This window comes from Arachis hypogaea, chromosome 5 (genome assembly GCF_003086295.3).
Source record: "Arachis hypogaea cultivar Tifrunner chromosome 5, arahy.Tifrunner.gnm2.J5K5, whole genome shotgun sequence".
Taxonomy (NCBI): domain Eukaryota; kingdom Viridiplantae; phylum Streptophyta; class Magnoliopsida; order Fabales; family Fabaceae; genus Arachis; species Arachis hypogaea.
Window position 1 is genome coordinate 37,802,756 of NC_092040.1, and position 18,317 is coordinate 37,821,072.

Sequence of the window (18,317 nt, forward strand, 5' to 3'; positions counted from 1 at the left end):
ACTAAGTGTAATATAAAAAATAAAAATTATTTGTCTTTTTAAATATTACTCTTAAATCTTAATCATTATCTCAAAAAAAATCTTTTCTTTAAATTTCAAACTATGCCATTGCTTTTTACTAAAAAATATATATTGAAAACTACTCTTATAATATTGACTTTATTTTAAAAATATTAATAAGAAAATCAACTTCTTAACTCTAAGATTAGTCATTTGGCTACTCAAGATTTTTGTCCCTAACACAATTAAGTAAAGAAATTTTTTATAGTTATCTTTTATGTTTTCTTTTAAAAATTATATTTAAATTTATATAAAATATGGACTAAGGTTTACGATTTGAATTTAGAGTGAGTTAATAGTCAAAATCGTCTTTGAAAAATTACTCGATCTCTATTTTAATTCTTAAGAGATAAAATTAATCAAATTAGTCTCCAAAAGTTTTAGGTGTTTCTTACGCAGTTAAGCCAAAATATTGTCTCAGCCACATAAGTACCTGAAGAAAGAATATGACAAGTTTTAATGATAGTACCTAAGAAATAAATAGACTACAAATTTATAAATTTATGTAATCCATGACACAATACATGAGCTTAATGATAGATTTCCGGAAGTACTATTGAAAATATCCACAACAAACTTATGAACTCAAGTGACCTTAAGTTGCTGTGAAGATTTGGTTTCAAAAATCGTTTTTGTTGCTCCAGACATTTGGATTAAAAGAAATAAGTATAAAATACACCTTCAACGAAGCATATTTGGTATCAGTTGCTAAGATATTCATGTGCAAATGGTATGGAAGCACAAAGAAATTGGTATTCAATACTAAATGTAAATATGATAGTAAACAAATGACACTGAGTGTATGAACATCTTATGGTCCATTTAGTTCCTGCACAAATAGTTTCTTCCTTCCTATGAAAATTAAACGCCCACTTGAGATAAGTATAGAAAAAATATTTATTAATTTTTAGGAGGCATCCTCATAGAATAAAGAAAAAATGAAACTAGCAAAGTTAAATCCTAAGATGATAATCACACAACATCACATGCCAACTCCTTTGTATGAACGATAATATAGAAGTGCATCTTTCAAACCAATAATTACTTCTCTTACACTTTGCTATTGAATTGTCCTTCATGTTGCAACCCAATCAAGTACCAATTTATGTTTTGGATACTATTCAATTATGTAAGAAATGAAAAATGCAATAGCCATAGAAAAACTAATAAGGATAGCGTTTTTTAGAATCTCAATCATTTTCTTTCAACCTCACATGTCACAAATTCTAAGATCATACAATCAAACAATAAAACCTGTTCTTGATCACGATTTTTTCTTTTGGAAAAAAGAAGGATGAAGAATTAAATGCTTCCATTAATGAAAATATCCAAAAAAACAAAGGATGAAGAATTAAATGCTTCTATGGAGAGGAGCTTATACTAACATTAGATATGGTAGTCATGTTCTTTATCGAGGATGGATCTTTAGACACAAATGTTTTTTACTCATCTTGATCAATTATTGTATCACCTTTTGTATTAGCATCACTAAAGATGTTTGGAGTAAAATATATACAATTTTAGAACATTAATTTTAAAGAGCACTTGAAAGGTAGTAATTAAGAGAAGAAATCTTAAGAATCTTATTCAGATGCAAAACACAAAAACTGAAAAGAGAGAAAATAATAACTTTAAAGAACAATCACATAACATATATTAATCATGCAACAGAGAACATTCTTATATTAAAAATTTTTTTACATTAAGAGAGAGCATTAAGAGAATAGATGGAGCAAGATCCCTTCAATGGAAAGTTTTTCACTCAACAATAAGTAGAAGCAAGAAGCATCCTTATGCCGTGTTAGGAACCTTACAATCTCAAAAGATGTCAATATGTTTTCATTTTTCTATTACAAAAGTTTGAAAACAGAAATGCTGAAAAATTAATTGAGAATGCTGTCATTTGTATAGTAGTTAACATCTTTTTTATTCTTTGCTTTCCCATTTTCATTTCTCCATGAGTTTGAAATGCAAAATGATGAAATTTGTATAGTTTTGCTATTTTAAATTAGTTATTAAGAAATAAAAGTAAAAACTAATGAAAATATGCTTAGATTACCATGTATGTATCAAACTGTCATATTGGTGGCAATGTTTACAATTACAAACCCTTTTAAAAAGGATCTTTCTTAGGGAAAGCAAAAGTAGTAAAAGCTTATCCATTCTAAAATCTTAAGAGGCAAGATAAAAAAGGTATAACCAATGGCCACGTTTTGTTGACTTTGTTTTAAACACATATTTTGACATTTCTCTTATGTGAACATTCCACAGCTTGAGCTTGTTAAAACTCAAAAAATGACTGGACGAAAAGTAGTGTCTATACATTCATGTAGAAAATATTATCAAAGGAGAAAAAAAAAACAAAGAGCAAAAAAACTAATTTTCAATCAGTTGCTCACATTTCGTAAGTTGTAGTCCTTACTCCAAAAAGTAAGGTGCTTCTCTAATGAAAGGCATTATCATATTTGGGAACAAAAATATTACTTTAATGCAATAATCGACTATGTAATGCGGGACCTATAGAAAATAAATTAATAGAGCCTTGCAAGATCATATATTTTTTCTCTTAAGATCAGAAACCAAATCATGATAGAGGAAAAAGGACTCTCTTACCTTAAAATATAATTATGGAAATAGGACAATAGTAATTTTTTTTTAGCAGATCAAAATAATGCATATTTTTAGCATATCTAAATAGTAATTTTCTATTCACAATGACATAAAAATGAAAAAAGAAACACAGATATTCCTTTTTAAATTCTTTGCTTTCAAAGGTAGTATGGCTCCCACTAACCATAGTCTATTGAGATCTTTTAACTGCTGAAACCTTCACATTGTAGTTTGTCTTCTTATCTACATAGATTTTGAGAATGAAAATAAAACAAATAAATAAATAAAATAAAAGAAAGAGCCCAATCCAAAAACGAATCTGAATCAAGCTTTGGCCAAAGATTAACTACAGGAAAGGATCACAGTATCACAGTCACACAAGATCTCAACACAAAAATCCATTTAATAGGTCATGTCAATTTCCTCTTACTTGATAATATTTTCTACCAATCAATCTACCAACCACTGTTACCGAAATCAGCATCTCAAATGTAACATAATCAACTGCACATTAGTTGTCCTAGAAACGAAGTGGTTCTAAGACAATATCCGAAAGTTCTTATAACTGCTAAAAAGGAAGCTGAAAGATGTTCTTATATAATAAATAACCTGAAGTTGGATCAAGCTACGGTTGTGATGGTCGAATTGCAACATAATTATTAATTAATTATATGTTGGGCTTTTTGAAATATAACTTGTCTGGTAGGATTTTTCCTAAAACAATGAGTGGCTATATAATGTCACAACAAAAGAGAACACTATAAATTTCAAAGATATATTGAAAGCAGATTGGAGATTATATCAAAGTTGTAGAATAATCTTTAAAATTCAATTGTAAAATAAGATAATTTAAAGAATTATAGAGTAAAACATCTAGAGATTTAGAATCCCCATTAAGAGCAGATATAAGTATGTATAAGTAATTGATCAACTTCAAATTCATGTAAGATGTAAAAAGAGAGCTGGTTATGACCCAAATTAGATGCTTGAGGCAAATAGAAAAAAAATTACAAAGCCTAAAAAAAAGTGATCATGCATAGATGTTAAAAGTTTTCAATATATAAATCCTAAAATCACAATGAAACCATCTCATCAAAGCATCACATATTTAAGCTGCAAGCAAAAAATAAACTACTCCATGTTCATCAAAATTCAATTTAATTACACCATAACATATCAATGCTTTTCAATGATGAAGTATATTTTTAAAGATATATACTTAGTAAGATAATCTTTAAGTTTCAATTACATTTCTAAAACAAAAAAAAAATAGATAAAAATAATGAACAGCAAAAAGAAACAAATTATTAATTATATCATCATGAAAACAAACCAAACCATGAATAAATAGTAAAAAGTGAACCGAAATGGCAAAGATAACTCAGAATCATGCACAATGAAGGCAGCCACAGTTCTCAGTTTCCTTCCTCACCAAATCGGGCACCTAATCGGCCAACTTAGCACATTCCGTGTAGTGTCCTTTAGCCCAACTCATGAAGCGCACAGTTCATATATTTTGCCCCTCCTCTACCTAACACTTTGCTAACAGCATTAAATGGGGACCAACATCTCCATAGTTGATAATGGACATAAATTGAGTTTAACAAATGAAGATACAAAAACATGAGTTGAAACAAAATTAATCAGATTAACATAAAAAGGCAAGTAACCTAGTTATAAAGTATAAGAATGTATATATAACATCCATAAAATTATATACTAACCCTCCATATAGCTTGTAGCCGTACGAAGAGTAACACATATCTGACTAAACTAAATTTCTTCTTCTGAGCCAATCCCTTGCCCCACTTTATTTTTTTATCCTAAAAATTATGATGGTAGCTAAGAATTAAACTAAAAATCTTTAAATCTTTAAGTTAGGTTAAATAAATGAATCCTTAAGGGACAATATCAAATTACAAATACCAATATGAACACTTTTTTGTATTTAAATAAACAACTAAAGCACCCAACTTACTATCATGCATCTCATCTTAGTATATAAATATTTATGTCAAATTTTGTATGTCATTACCTTACATAATTTAGTTTCTTTCATGTATCTCATCTTATAACTTGCTGAATTTCTTTAGTATTATATTTAAACTGAAATAGAAAAATAAAATACTGTCCATGCCACAAATAAATTTGGAGTTGAAAAATCATAACATTATATTATTATGAAAAAATAACTGTAGTGCTTTCTTGTCTTAAACTAGAAAAGGTACATTTTCAAAATGCATAAATTATGAGAAATTAGAATCCTAGGTGAAACTTACTTTTAGTGTTAGTTGTGCATTCTATTGGTGAAGAATTGTAAGGAATTAGACTACCATTTTGTGATATTATCCACTTTATCTCCAATTATTCTTCCTGTAACAAGTAAACATTATCTAGATAGATAATTATAAAGCTCCCACACAACCCTAGCAAACATTAACTTAGGTAATTTTGAGAGTACAGAGAGTATCACTTTGTAAACTTCACTTTTTCTTGTCAACTTATGAGAAGCACAATGTAAATCTGAAAAAAAAATCAAAAAGCAAAAAATTTAAAAATAAAAAAATCTGAAAAACAGAAAAGTAGAAAAGCAGATAACAGAACCTATTATTTTAAAGTGAATCACACAGATTTAGATAAAAAAAAGACAACATTTAATAATTAGTATGTTATTATTGTAACTTCACCCTTTAACATGGTGTATTTAAAGGAGAAGACAATAGAACAGCTATTAACTGCATGTTACCTTATAATTACCACCGGCTTACTGCATGTTGATACTAACTGGGATTAGACTAAGATATTTAAAAAAATGCATATAAATATTAGAAAAAATAGACAAAAGTACTCTTCAATTTTTTAATGAGTCATTTGTACACATGAATATAAAACTCCATTGTCAATTCTACCCTTCCGTGGCCTGAGTAAATTTTCCGGCGATGGTGGAGGCGTGTCACGATATTGTATGATGTGGCCAATTTGAGGTGACATTGTGGAAAATAGGAATATTCATTATGAAATTTGTTGAAATAAATATAAGAAAAGAGAATAATAAAATCATTGTTTATCCTCTTCCTTCTCTAATTTCTTCGAACCATATGAACCCTAACAAAGGGTGTAGACCTTTCATTGGCCTTGATGACACGTTCTTAAAAGGGCTTCTATGGAGGACAACTACTCACTACAATAAGTCAAGATGCGAACAACCAGATTTTTCCAATTGCTTATGCCGTGGTGGATTCAGAGATAACTGGAAATGGTTTATGGAGCATTTACACAATGACTTGGGCAACTACAAGGTTCATGGTTGGAACTTCATTAGCGACCAACAAAAGGTATGCAATTAGTTGTTGTTAACATGGTTAGAACTTCAGTTGTATTAACGACTAACATATTAATTGAACAGGGTCTGATTCCGGTTATGCAACAAGTTATGCTTGGAGTTCATCATCGCTTCTGTGCTATGCATATTTGGAATAATTTCACACAGAGATAGAAGGACAAACAACTCAAAGGGGCAGTGTGTGGGAGTGTTGTTGAGCCGAATGATCCGAAGCAGTGGAAGAAAATCAGCTACTGAAACCATGGCTGCAACTTAAAATTAGTTGCTTTGGACAAAGGAGTTTTTTGGCTTTGGTGTTCTCATTTGGACCTGCAGATTTCTTATTGATGTTTAAAAAATTGTTGTTATCGTTTCCTGTGTGGCTGTGTTAGGGTTCATATGGTTCTAAGAAATTAAAGAAGGAAGAGGATGAACAGTAATTTCATTATTCCCTTTTTTTAAATTTATTTCAACAAATTTTATAATGAATATTTCTATTTTCCACAGTGTCACTTCGAATTGGCCACATCATACAATACCGTGCCACCTGGCCTCCACCACTGCCGGAAAATTTACTCAGGCCACGGAAGGGTAGAATTAACAACAGAGTTTTATATTCATGTGTGCAAATGACTCATTAAAAAAATTGAAAAGTACATCTGTCCACCGTGTGAAAATTCGGGTGTACTTTTGTCTATTTTTCCTAAATATTATCAGCTTCATTATTATACTAAATTATGTCAACGTGATAATAACTGATAAGTTAGACCAAAAAATAAGCTATGTCAATATTATTCAATTAAGACATGAGACAGTACTTGTAACAGGCATATACTCTTCATGTCAGAGTACTTATGACTCAGATTAGAATAAATAGGATAATGCAGAAAATCTTTGGAATTAAATACCAAACTCATTCTACGATGATAGTATCTTATGCTTTATGTAATGTAGCTAAGAAAATCATAATAGTAACTAAGAATTAAACTAAATTTTCACACCCTAGGATGAATAATATCTTCTGGCTTATAAAATGTATAAAATCCAACAGTAAACAAAAAACCTTTGGCTTCTCTTCTCCTTTTTGTTTTGACTTCAAGTATTCTTCCTTGGAAATGCATACTCTTGCAGAATTCAGAATTCAAATTAATTCACCAATTCATGTTCATGGATTACATCAAATAGACTAAAAAGAAACAACAAAAAAAATTAATTTCAATTCCTTACTTTCAACTTTATCACTATCTACATGTTCAGTACCAATCCCACTGATTGAAGAATCCATCATTTTGCATCTGCATAAAGAAATAGATCACAATTCATAACATGTATAAGCTTACAAAGCAGATTCAAAATAGAAAACCACTGCCCCATAAAATATTTTGGATACAGTAAATATTATGACTTGTAAAATCATCAGCATGTTCATATTATATATAAAGAGATTGCTCTGCTCCATAGAAACTCGCATGCTTTATTTTGAATGAAGTCAATGCCCTGGTCTTTGCTGCTGTAAGGTTCCCAAGTGTTGGATACTTTTTCATCAGTGGTCCACACCACGAAATCATCAACATCAGAGAGCTGAAGGGGTCGAAGAGAGATTTGTGCCAAATCAACACTCTCTTCTCTGTCTCTCTCCATCAGAACTAGCTTCTCTTTTTGTTTGGACCATGGACTTTGGAAGCAGTGTTGGCCTATTTATTAAGTGATGGTAATGGAACAAAATCCTATCCATAAATGAAGTTACAAGGAAGAAGGGTATACTTGGAGTAGCCACCAAGCAATGAAGGAAGTGAAAGCAATGTTTGACTTGTATTGATGAAATTACTTTAAATATTTAAATATTTATTGGCTACTTAAATACAATCTCTTTTAAAAACATGTCATTCATATCTAATAATTACAATACAATACTTTTTCTGACTTTAATCCGGTTGCTTGAGATTCATATCATAAAATATAGCATAGGAAAAGTCACTGCAATACTACAAAAAATGGGGATAAAGAAAAAATGAAAAATCTCAGCACACCTTTAGAAAAGAATGAAACCACAGTGTGTTACATTACAGGGCAATTCTTTAACTATATACATGACGCTCAGTACTATTCTTTTGAAAGCTAAAAACATAGAGACATAAAAGAAGTTGTTATGATCAAATGACACTCTCATTTCTTATGATGAAGCTCTCATTTGAGTAGCTAAGTTAAGAATTAATATGCTAGTTTTATTAGTCCTCATTACTTGAAGGCCTACCACAAAGACACACTTTTCTGCGCCTTCTGCTGTTTTTCTTCCCAGTGTGAATGAAGTCCCTCAGCAAGACTACTGTTGGCCGACCGATTCTTGTTCTCGCTTTTTGGTTGTTCTCATCAGCCATTTTCAGCAGAAGATATTGTATGTTCTGAACCTCAAACTGCAACCTTCCTATTTGTTCAGAACTTCTGCAAGCCTGCTCCGTTACTCGCTTTCTTTGGACTTGTCCGGCGTTTTCCCGCTCCGCCGATGTATCTCTTTCTACCATTGAGTTGCCCTCTTCAATAGCCTTTGTCAGTTGGTCATTCATGTTTACTTGTTGCATGACAGCTTCCTCAACTTCTTCTATGTGGCTTTTAACTGTTTCATATTCAACTTCATTTAGCTTCTTGCTCCTCTTCTTTGCCACTGGTTTCTTCTTCAAATCTTGCACACTCATTCGGAGAATGGCCAACTTCTGAGCATCTGAGGCCAGCCTCTCCAAGATCTTTCTCTCACCATCCTGAGTTGTCTCTCTTCTAGTTTTCAGTTGCATGAGATTGTCAATATTCAATTCCTTTTCAACCTCCAATTCTGATGAGTTTTCACACCTTTCAGAATTTTCTGACTGATGGCATGTCACAATTTCATCTGTTGGAGCAGAACTCCGTCTATTCGCTTCACTAACCATTGAATCACCATAGCAGTCCAGTTGAGAAGTTTCGAGTAACTCAAGCATCTGATCATTGGTTCCACAAAGCTCCATCTTGCAGTACTTGGAGTCCAGATCATCTGAGTTGTGATCAAGTGGAATGTCTTTCATCAGTGATCCATTTTCAAACTTTGTTCTCCATGTGCTAAGGTCACGATTGCCCTTGCGCTTATGTGTATGATCCATCACCACTCCTCTGTAGCCATTTCCTTGGTATGAAGCAACTTCCATATTTGCATATTCAGCCGCTTGTATTGGAGCTCTTGCTTCAACATTTTCAGTTAAATTTTCCTTCTTGACACGTCTTACAATTTCTTCCATCATTGCCTTTTCAACCGCTCTAATCCTCCTCTGCATGCTAAGCAAATCTGAAACCCCAACTGGTATCAATTCACTTTTTTGATCTCTTAAAATTTCATTGGTATCTTCTTGGAGACAAGTCTCAACTACTATATCTACATCCTGGACAAAACGTTAATGATAGGACTGGATTAGTGGAAAGCATAATTTTATATACAAACTCTTTTGACATGACAAAAAGGTCAAAACAGAATACTACCTTCTGTTCTTCTCTATTGCCTACAGCATAAGCTTTATTGGTCCAGAGAAGGGAAATGTGTTCCACAGATGCAAAATCATCTTTTAAAGAGCTTATAGCTGGAATATATGCAGATAACTGTCTCTGGAGTCCTCCAACTTTATTCTCTAGCAAACCAATTCTTTCTAACATCTGTTCGATGACCGAGCTTTTTGCGGCACTTTCATCACCAAGTCTCTTGCAAACTCCAGCCATCTCATTGAGCTTACTTTTCAACAGTGCTTCACAAATGGATGAAATCTGAAGATCAGAAAAGCATGCCGTAGCCTCAGCCTCCCATTGTTCAACTTCATTTGTTTTATCCAGCAACTTTGAATTCAGTATGTCTTCCTTCACCCTGTGCTGTTCAACTTCATGATGTAGTAATCTCATCTCAGACTGGAAGCTTTTATTTGTTTCATTAAGGCGTTCAATTTCTTTTTTGTGATTCATGCAATTTTTTGAAAGTTCAACAATCTTTCTGTCCATATCTTCTTTGAGCATTCTTGATTCTTCTTGTTCCATCTTCAGCTCCTCAATAGCTCTGCAGAACTCGGTGTTCAATGTCTCTGATGCCTCTAGCCTTTTCTCCATTGCTAACAGTTCTGCTTCTTTCTTCTTAACCATATTTTCTGAGTTTTCAATTTGATGACTTAAATGGAAATTTGTGTCTTTGGCTTCATGCAACTCTTTATCCATTCTCTCAATTGACTTGTTCAGATAAACATTCTCTGCTTCTGTCAACTCGAACCTTTTCCTCAACTTGTCAAGCTCCTGCTTAAGATCACAATTCATACTGCTAACATTACTGAGGCATTCATAAAGTTCTTTCTTTTCGGTGACTTTCTCAGAGACAGACCTCTCATAGACCAAATTCAGGTTGCTTAGAGCTAGTATCTCGTGAAGAATTACATTATTCTCATCTTCAGCAGCAGAAATTGTATCTTTAAGGTCCAAAACACTCTTAAGCAATGACCTTTTCTCTTCAAGCAACTTACTATTTTCTCCCCGAAGCACTTGATTTGCTCTCTGTGAATCTACCAACTCCACATGCAGAACTGCCAATTTTGTCTTCAATGTATTCTCTTTTTCTTCTACATTGGCTACTTCAGAACTTAGTTGCTTGTTCATCTCCTGAAGTTCAACCTTGTCTGTCTGCAGCATAGTATTCTGTTCTCTCATGTTCTCAAGCTCTTGATTCAGTGCCTTTTTGTCTGACTCCAATTTTTCTGCCTCAGACTGATGTTGACAAAGTGAAGATTTGAGTACAGAATTCTCAACAAGCAGCTGCTGCTTCTCATCTTGGCTTCTCACAACAGAACATTTCAAGCCCTCAATGCTGCCCAAAATATGCAATATTGGTATTTCCCCTTGCTTGTTACCTTTATCATGCTCAAAATCTGGATCAATCTGAAGAGCCCCACAAACTTGATGAATACACATTTTGAACTTTCTAATTTCATGTAACAAGAACTCTACCTCCATCAGTTGCATGAGATTTTCACTCTCCAACTCTGAGATGACTTTATCAGAAAATTTAGATGCCTCAACATGCTTTTCACATTCAATTAATAAGGCCAAGTTGTTCTGCTCCAAATCTTCTATAGAACTTTGCAAGATGAACATCTCGATCTGAGCATTAACAGCTTTGTCAAGTTCTTCTTCAAATTCTATCTTCCCCGATCGCTGCTCTTTTTGTAGTACATGAACAAGATTCTCCAATTTTGCTAGGCGAGCATCACTTGATTGTTTCTGAATAGTGTGTGTTTCGTTTTGCACCAAAATTGAAGCACGGAGTTCTTCTATTTGACTGTCAGCATTTTCTTTGTCCTTCTCCACATCAGAATACTTCTCTTCCAAATCTGTGAACCTCTTTTCCAGGTTACCTAGTCCTGCTTCAACACTCTCCAACTGAGATACTAGAACCCTTCTTTCAGTTAGAAGATTGTTCTTTTCATCAGTTAGCAACTTGCACAATCCTTCCAAGTGACTTGATTTAGCCTTTGTACCTTCAAGTTCAATCTTTACGTCTGAAAGAGACTTCTCCAACAAGGTATTCATCTCCAGTTGCTTCTTCATACTTTCCTGGATAATTTGCAACTGTGAAAGCAAAGTTGATTTCTCAGCAACAAGAATGGACTTCTCTTCCTGTAGAACTTCGCTGGACTCTTGAAATTTCTTTGCTGTTGCTCTTAATCCATCTAACTCATTATACAATGTATACATGGAAAATTCCATAAAGGCATTTTCTATCAAAAGTTCATCCATATCCTTTGACTTTTCACGAAGAGCTTCCTTTTCATTGCGTTCCATTTGGCAGAGCTCCTTGAGCTTTGAGTTCTCTCCTTGTAAATCCTTCACTGATTCTGCAAAACATACAGGATTCAAACCTAAAGTCTGCAGTTGTTCCAGCAATGCCTGATATCTACTATTAAGTTCCAGAACATCTTCCTTTATTTGATGAGCTTCCTGCTGTAGGCCATTGGTTTCCTCAGGATTGATAGCAAACTCTTTTTCAAGTTTCTCATTGATTGCCTTCAATTTAGAGATTTCCGTTTGTTGTTTTTTTATTGACATCGAGGAAGAGAAGTTAAGTCCATGCAGAGTTCTGTTTACTTCTGCAATGCCTTCCATTTCTTCCTTACAATCTTGCTTGGAAACCTCTAAGTCCTTCAACAGCTGGAGCCCATATTTAAGCTCCAAAGCAAGATTCCTCTGCTCCTGTTGTGATTGAGAGTATAACTTCTGCAGAATCTGTAGAATGGATTCAATTTGAAGAAAGTTAGAATGCTCTTCATGCATCAGAGTCTGCAGCCTCTCTATCTCAGCATGCTTGTCTAATAGCTCTTGATCTTTTGCAGCTATCTTCTGAACTAGATCTTCAGCCTCTAACTGAAGCGATTGGTTTGATTTCTCCAACAGATCACAATGCTTTTCAGCACTCTTAAGCTTTTCAGCCCCTTCCAATATCTCTATATTTAGTCGTTCAGAATTTTTTTGGGCATGCAACATTCCCCTCTCCAGTTTAGCTATTTTCTCCAAGCATTGCTGGTACAGGGTGGCTAGAGATTCTTTATCTTCTTTCAGTTCAGCAAGACTTTTCCTCAGTTCTTTAACTTCATGTTCTGCCTTTTCAAGTTGCCCGTTTATCATCCTGGAATTCTCCTCAGCAACGGTAATCTTTGCCTCCAAATCTGATATCTTTTCAAGGCACTGCTTATATTGAAGAAGACCAGCAACCTTCTCAGCTTCCACTCTGCTAAGTTCATGCTTGAGATTTTCAGCATTGCTTTCTGCCTTAACAGCTCTCTCATTAAGTCCCTCCGCTTGCAACTTGGCCAGAGATAACATAGCCTCCAGGTTAGCTATACTTTGTAGACACTGGTTGTACTGAACTAGTCCAGCATCCTTGTCAGCTTCTACCTCTGCTAGCGCTTCCTTCAATACTTTTATTTCAATTTCAGCTTTACTTGCTCGCTCGTCAAGGTCTCCAGCATCCTTTTGTGCCTTGCTAAGATCTCTTTCCATTTGAGATAACTTCTCCAAACTCTTCTGGTACTGAAGGGAGACAGCATTCTTATCAGACAGTATTTTGGCCAGGGCATTCCTTAAGATTTGAGCTTCAGGGATTGAAGAAAGTCCATGTGCTTCTTTCTGCAAATCATCAGGCTCCAAGGATGCACAAATTGGACGAGGCACCCCTGATTTCTGCAGTTCAGCATCAGGGCCTGCAGGATCATCAGTTAACATGTAATTTGCTTCATCAGGAAATGCTTCTGCCATGGTTTTGTGGGCATGGCGTAGCTCCACCGTTGCATGATCATATCTCTCTGCTAATGCACGGTATGCTCGGTAGAACTCCTCAACTAATTTCATGATTTCTGGGCGCTTCTTATAGTACATTTCTGCCCGCCTTGCAAATGTATCTGCATCCACCTCAAGTAGCTTGATCATTGCTTTGACTTTTGCATCCATGTCTGCATGAAAAATAACACAGAATATAACATGTTAAGGACCATATTCACAAATTACAATTAATGGATCCTACCAATTCTAAGTTTAAATACCCACTCCACTCCATCATCTTATTGTAATGAATTAATCATGGTTCACACTTCTTTTAAGAGAACTGAGTATTTCTAATAGACATTATGACAGACTGAAAAAGAAATGTCAATCTCAGCATTAAAAGTATATCAAATTGGAAAGGATTAGTCATTCTTGGAGTGAAATTTTGTCATGCTAAGTTTGTGAGACATACGCAATCTTTTGGAACGATTTTATAAAAAATCTTATACAAGGCCTCAACATTACAGGGTTTGCATATATTTAATCTTTTCAAATATACCAAATAAGAAAGATGTGGAACTCATACACCATAAACATTCTTAGTGAAGAAGACTCCAGAAAACTTCAGGACGCTAGTTCATTTCAAAAGTCCCCAAAACATAAGCCATTTGTAAGCTAACAGAGTAACAGATGGACTGAAAATCCGTGATATATATGTTTGCCATAGCAATGTTAGAACTACTTTCCTCCGGAGAAGCTTAAGTCTAGAATATTCCCACAAGTCCTAACACCATGGACATTAGCATGATGTTCTGATTCTTAGTCCTTCCTATTAGTATCTTGTTACTCCTAACCAATGTGTTTTTATGAAATTGGTTACAATGAAATTTGGCTTATTGTGGATAGTTTAGCTTCATCTAAAAAAGCAGCAGTGTTTCCATTAGTTTAGTACGTGGTCTGCCAGCAAATTCAATGCAAAAATGCACACCAGATAACATAACAACTCAAAGTCTGTAATCTATCTATTCAAATTCCACTAAAAGTCTAAAACAGTATTGAACCTTCAAGATATAGAGGAATTGGCCACACCTGTGAGGTTTTCCTGAAGCCATTTTGAATTCTTTGGGCTAATGTGGCTATCCCACAACCAAGAATATAAGCGCCTGGACTCGGAATGTGTCAAGGTTGCCATAGCTATGCTGATGAACACCAGTACAGTTGGTTTTACTTTCGCAAAAGCCTGGTATTGAGTATTGCTCTACTCCAAGACATTTTAGACCAGTTTCTTTATTTATTGTACCTACCATTAAATAAATGCAAATATGTTATCATAGTATAAATTGGCCTAATCAATAAGAAATAAAGCTAAAATTTTCAACATTGATATGGTATTACCTTCCAATTGGAAACAGCTCCAATTTATCAGCGTAGCTAAATGGTTTTTTCAGCTGTTCCCACAATTTGATACAATGGGGCAGCAGTCAGAAGGAAATGAACCAGATCAATCTAGGAAAAAAGAAAAAAGTTATGTTAGGCAAGTACTGAACAAGATTACAGTACGAAATATCAAATATGCAGCAGAAGGTTCCATGCTTCATGATGATGCATTTTATCAGATGAACAACTTCAAATGCAACAACCGGGCTCCATTATATAGTATCCATGGACAAGAAGTAAATCTTAGCTTCTGCATGCGAAGAATTACTAACTTAACGGAAGCAGTGATGCAGAATGATTATTGATCATGAAATGTTAAAAGCAGCATAGAGAAGTATACTGAGAAAAAGGCTATGACATATCAAAAAGGTGAAAGAAAAAAAAAATAAAGGCAGTGATCATGAGGCAAACAAAAAAAAGGGGGAAGAAGCTGAGATCAAGTACTCACCAAGTGAATGAGGAACTTGGTACTTGGTGTTTAACAGTTATCAACAACAACTTCTGGGTGCACAATAATTATAATCGAAGTGATCAAATGGGTATGAAGAAAACCATGAAAAGCATCAAGCTTTGAAGTTGTTAGGATCAAAGACGGCCCAGAATTATGGAATCTGGAAATGGATTCCCTTGAGCAGCCGAAAACCTTCCAATTTACTACCCCATTTTCATTTTCTGTGAGCTCACACAAAAAATTGAGAATAAAAATGTTCTCTTTCTTCCTCTCCCACTACTGTTCTTGAAACAGGTTATTTGGCAATGTATTCTTGCGTGTGTCGGCTGTGACACCGTGTGACGCACGAGCTGTAAAAGGAAACACAGACAAAGACCCACGACAGATTTATATTAAAAAAAAAAAGAAGAATTTGATGAGTAGTTGTTGTGTTTTTTATGCTAATTCTCTTGTTTATTGCCATAATAATAATTACGTGTACTGTTATAGTAACATTGAAGGAAGGGAATGCGTGCATATGCAATGCTTTGTCTCCATTCAAACCGTCATTAACGGGATCCATAGCTATGATTATGTCTTAATTACCTTGATTACTTTTGTCACACTTAATAATTAACACCAATATTGTGACAACGGTCGTCTTCCTTTTTTTGACAAATAAATGGTTACACTTAAAATACATATTCGGTTACAAATAGTAAAGTTACTCTATTCAACATCCAAATAAGTATTGGTTGGTTTCATCTGCTTCTTCCTTTTTTGACTTTTTGACAAAACCGACAATTTCATCATAGTGGGGATGGAATGGAAATATGGGTTATGGGTATAGAAGAAAGGAGGACAATACCATTATAATTATCAAATATCAATTTTGTCCCTGTATTGAACTTCTCATCATTATTTATTTTATTTCTCTGGCAATATAATGGTTGGCATGCAAGTAGAATGGCACGTTTATAATTACAAATAATTGGGACAGGTGAGATGCTAAAGCCAAAAGAAGAGGTAGATGATTTGTCTTTTGTAAAGTACAATGAATTAAACAAAATGATATATGCTAATATAAGTCTTAAAATAAGCATTGCAGAAAATACTCATGACTTGTACATTGTTGTAGGATAGGAGGAGGTACATTTCTTGTTGCGCATGATTACCGCTAGATTCTGGACTTGTGGGCACGCATGCATCATAGTCAAACATGTTTTGGTTAGCAAGTAGTGTGTGTCCCACCTTTTAATCATTCATTATCAGTAGCAAATCACAAAAACAAATAGTTACTTCTTACTTGGCCGGTTGGGATGCTAAACTTTCCATTACCGGATTTTGATTAGAATTGGTAGACAGATGAAAACCATAAAATAAAACAAAATAAAATATATATAGATTTAATTTATTTATCAGTTATTAATATATGATTTTCAGCTTCTGACAACATATCAAATATCCTAATTCTGAGAATTGAATCGAATAGTTTCGATTCGGTTAATCGATAATTGACTACTAGACTGATTTGGTTTAAGGCAAAAATTGTTTGATAGTAAATTAATTAAGAATCGAAAAAATCAATAAAAAGTTAAAAATACTAGTTAATCAGTCAAACCGGTTTAGTAAGTTTTAGTAATTAACTAATTTAAAATAATAAATAAAAAATCAAATTTTTATAGAAAAAGTTATATAATTTACATATAAATATATTATTTTATTATATTCGATTAAATTACGAATAAATTTCGATTGAATATTTAAATTTTTAACTTTACTTAGAATCTTGGTATAAAGTGTTCACGAGTCGGATTGGTTCGAATTTGGAGTAAAATAAAAACCGAACCAATTAAATTATACTTAATTTGAATTGGTTTAATTTTTTTTTTTTTTTTGTATCCGAATTAAACCAAACCGATTAAGAACGGATTGGTTTAGTTTGGATAATTAGATACCTGTTGAAATAAAAATTAAAAAATGAGAATTTCTTTTTAAAATAATGTAAATTTGTTAAATATGTAATATTAACTAGCAAGTTAATAATATTTTAACAATAAAAAAATATCCATAAATTCACAATTATAATAGAGTTAGATGAATTAGCGTAAAAGTTATATATATATATATATATATATATATATATATATATATATATATATATATATATTTATAAAAAGATAATTAGATTTACAAATTAGTTCGGCCGGATTCTATTTTTTCAAAACTAATATTTGAACCAACTATGATCAGATATCATCGGATCGGCTTAATTATACTTGATTATTCATTGATTACAAAATCAATTTAAGTAGTTCGGTTCAAATTCGTATAAATATTAAGTAAACAATGGTATATAAATATTTTGCTAGCATATATATTAAGCCGGTTGACGCTGTTGACTTTTTGATTAATTGAAATGAAGTATGATTGAGTAATAAAGCTGGCAATGAATCCAATTAATAAGGGAAATATAGATGATGATGAGGATCACAATCACATGGCTTAATTGACAATTAACAATGGTATCCACAAGCTAAGGCAGGCACAATGATAACTTTAGGCACAATGCTATAATCTTCTTTCCTTGTTTAGCATACAAGGTACTATTCTAGTTGATGTTACACCCTAACCAAGCTTAGATGCTTTTAAGACACCGTACTTGAAACCCCACATGATTTTCATCTTACTCCATTTATTTCGTTTCGGCCCATCAACCTTATTAGACTATTAGTTGATGAACATGTGACACATAGATATATAAATATATATTCGTACACACTTATTATTTTGGTTACTCTTTGAGGATTGAATTGAAGCTTAGGTAATGTGATATCTACCTCTCTTAATTCTCACTTTCCTCCTACAAACAGCACAACCCTCACCATTCACCAACCACATTCATTCACAGTAGTTCACAAGCCCAACTACAACGTGTCTTTGAAATATAGGAATGAAGAAGTAGGAACTAGGAACCCCATTGTGGACAAGGCACTCTATATTGGTCCCATCCCCATATCACAAAAGATCATGAATCAGATATTGTGTTTTTTTTTTTCCTTAGATTGTGGCTTTTCAAGCTGAAGCATAAGCTGTTTGGTCAATTTTTGAAGGAAGCTAAATGACTTAGGAGAGAGGTTGGTTTTG

The 18,317-nt window shown here is 33.4% G+C and overlaps 1 protein-coding gene and 1 long non-coding RNA gene across 3 annotated transcripts; one reads left to right on the forward strand and one right to left on the reverse strand.

Moving 5' to 3' along the window:
* The first annotated feature begins 5,705 nt into the window (after positions 1-5,705).
* On the forward strand, positions 5,706-6,498 carry LOC112801285 (uncharacterized). Its single transcript, XR_011882073.1, has 2 exons — positions 5,706-6,005; positions 6,077-6,498. It is a non-coding gene; the product is annotated as an uncharacterized lncRNA (long non-coding RNA).
* Positions 6,499-6,755: 257 nt separating this feature from the next.
* On the reverse strand, positions 6,756-15,741 carry LOC112801281 (protein NETWORKED 1A). Of its 2 annotated transcripts, XM_072237143.1 has the most exons (7): positions 15,189-15,741; positions 14,699-14,809; positions 14,393-14,603; positions 9,497-13,491; positions 7,462-9,399; positions 7,220-7,287; positions 6,756-7,116 (listed from the first exon to the last, which is right to left on the reverse strand). In XM_072237143.1, the coding sequence occupies exons 3-5, from the start codon at positions 14,493-14,495 to the stop codon at positions 8,221-8,223; spliced, it is 5,277 nt and encodes a 1,758-aa protein (XP_072093244.1). In that variant the 5' UTR covers positions 14,496-14,603; positions 14,699-14,809; positions 15,189-15,741; the 3' UTR covers positions 6,756-7,116; positions 7,220-7,287; positions 7,462-8,220. The 2 variants fall into 2 exon arrangements, with proteins under 2 accessions (XP_072093244.1, XP_025699711.1); XM_025843926.3 differs by having other exon boundaries at positions 7,220-9,399.
* Between the last annotated feature and the right edge of the window lie 2,576 nt (positions 15,742-18,317).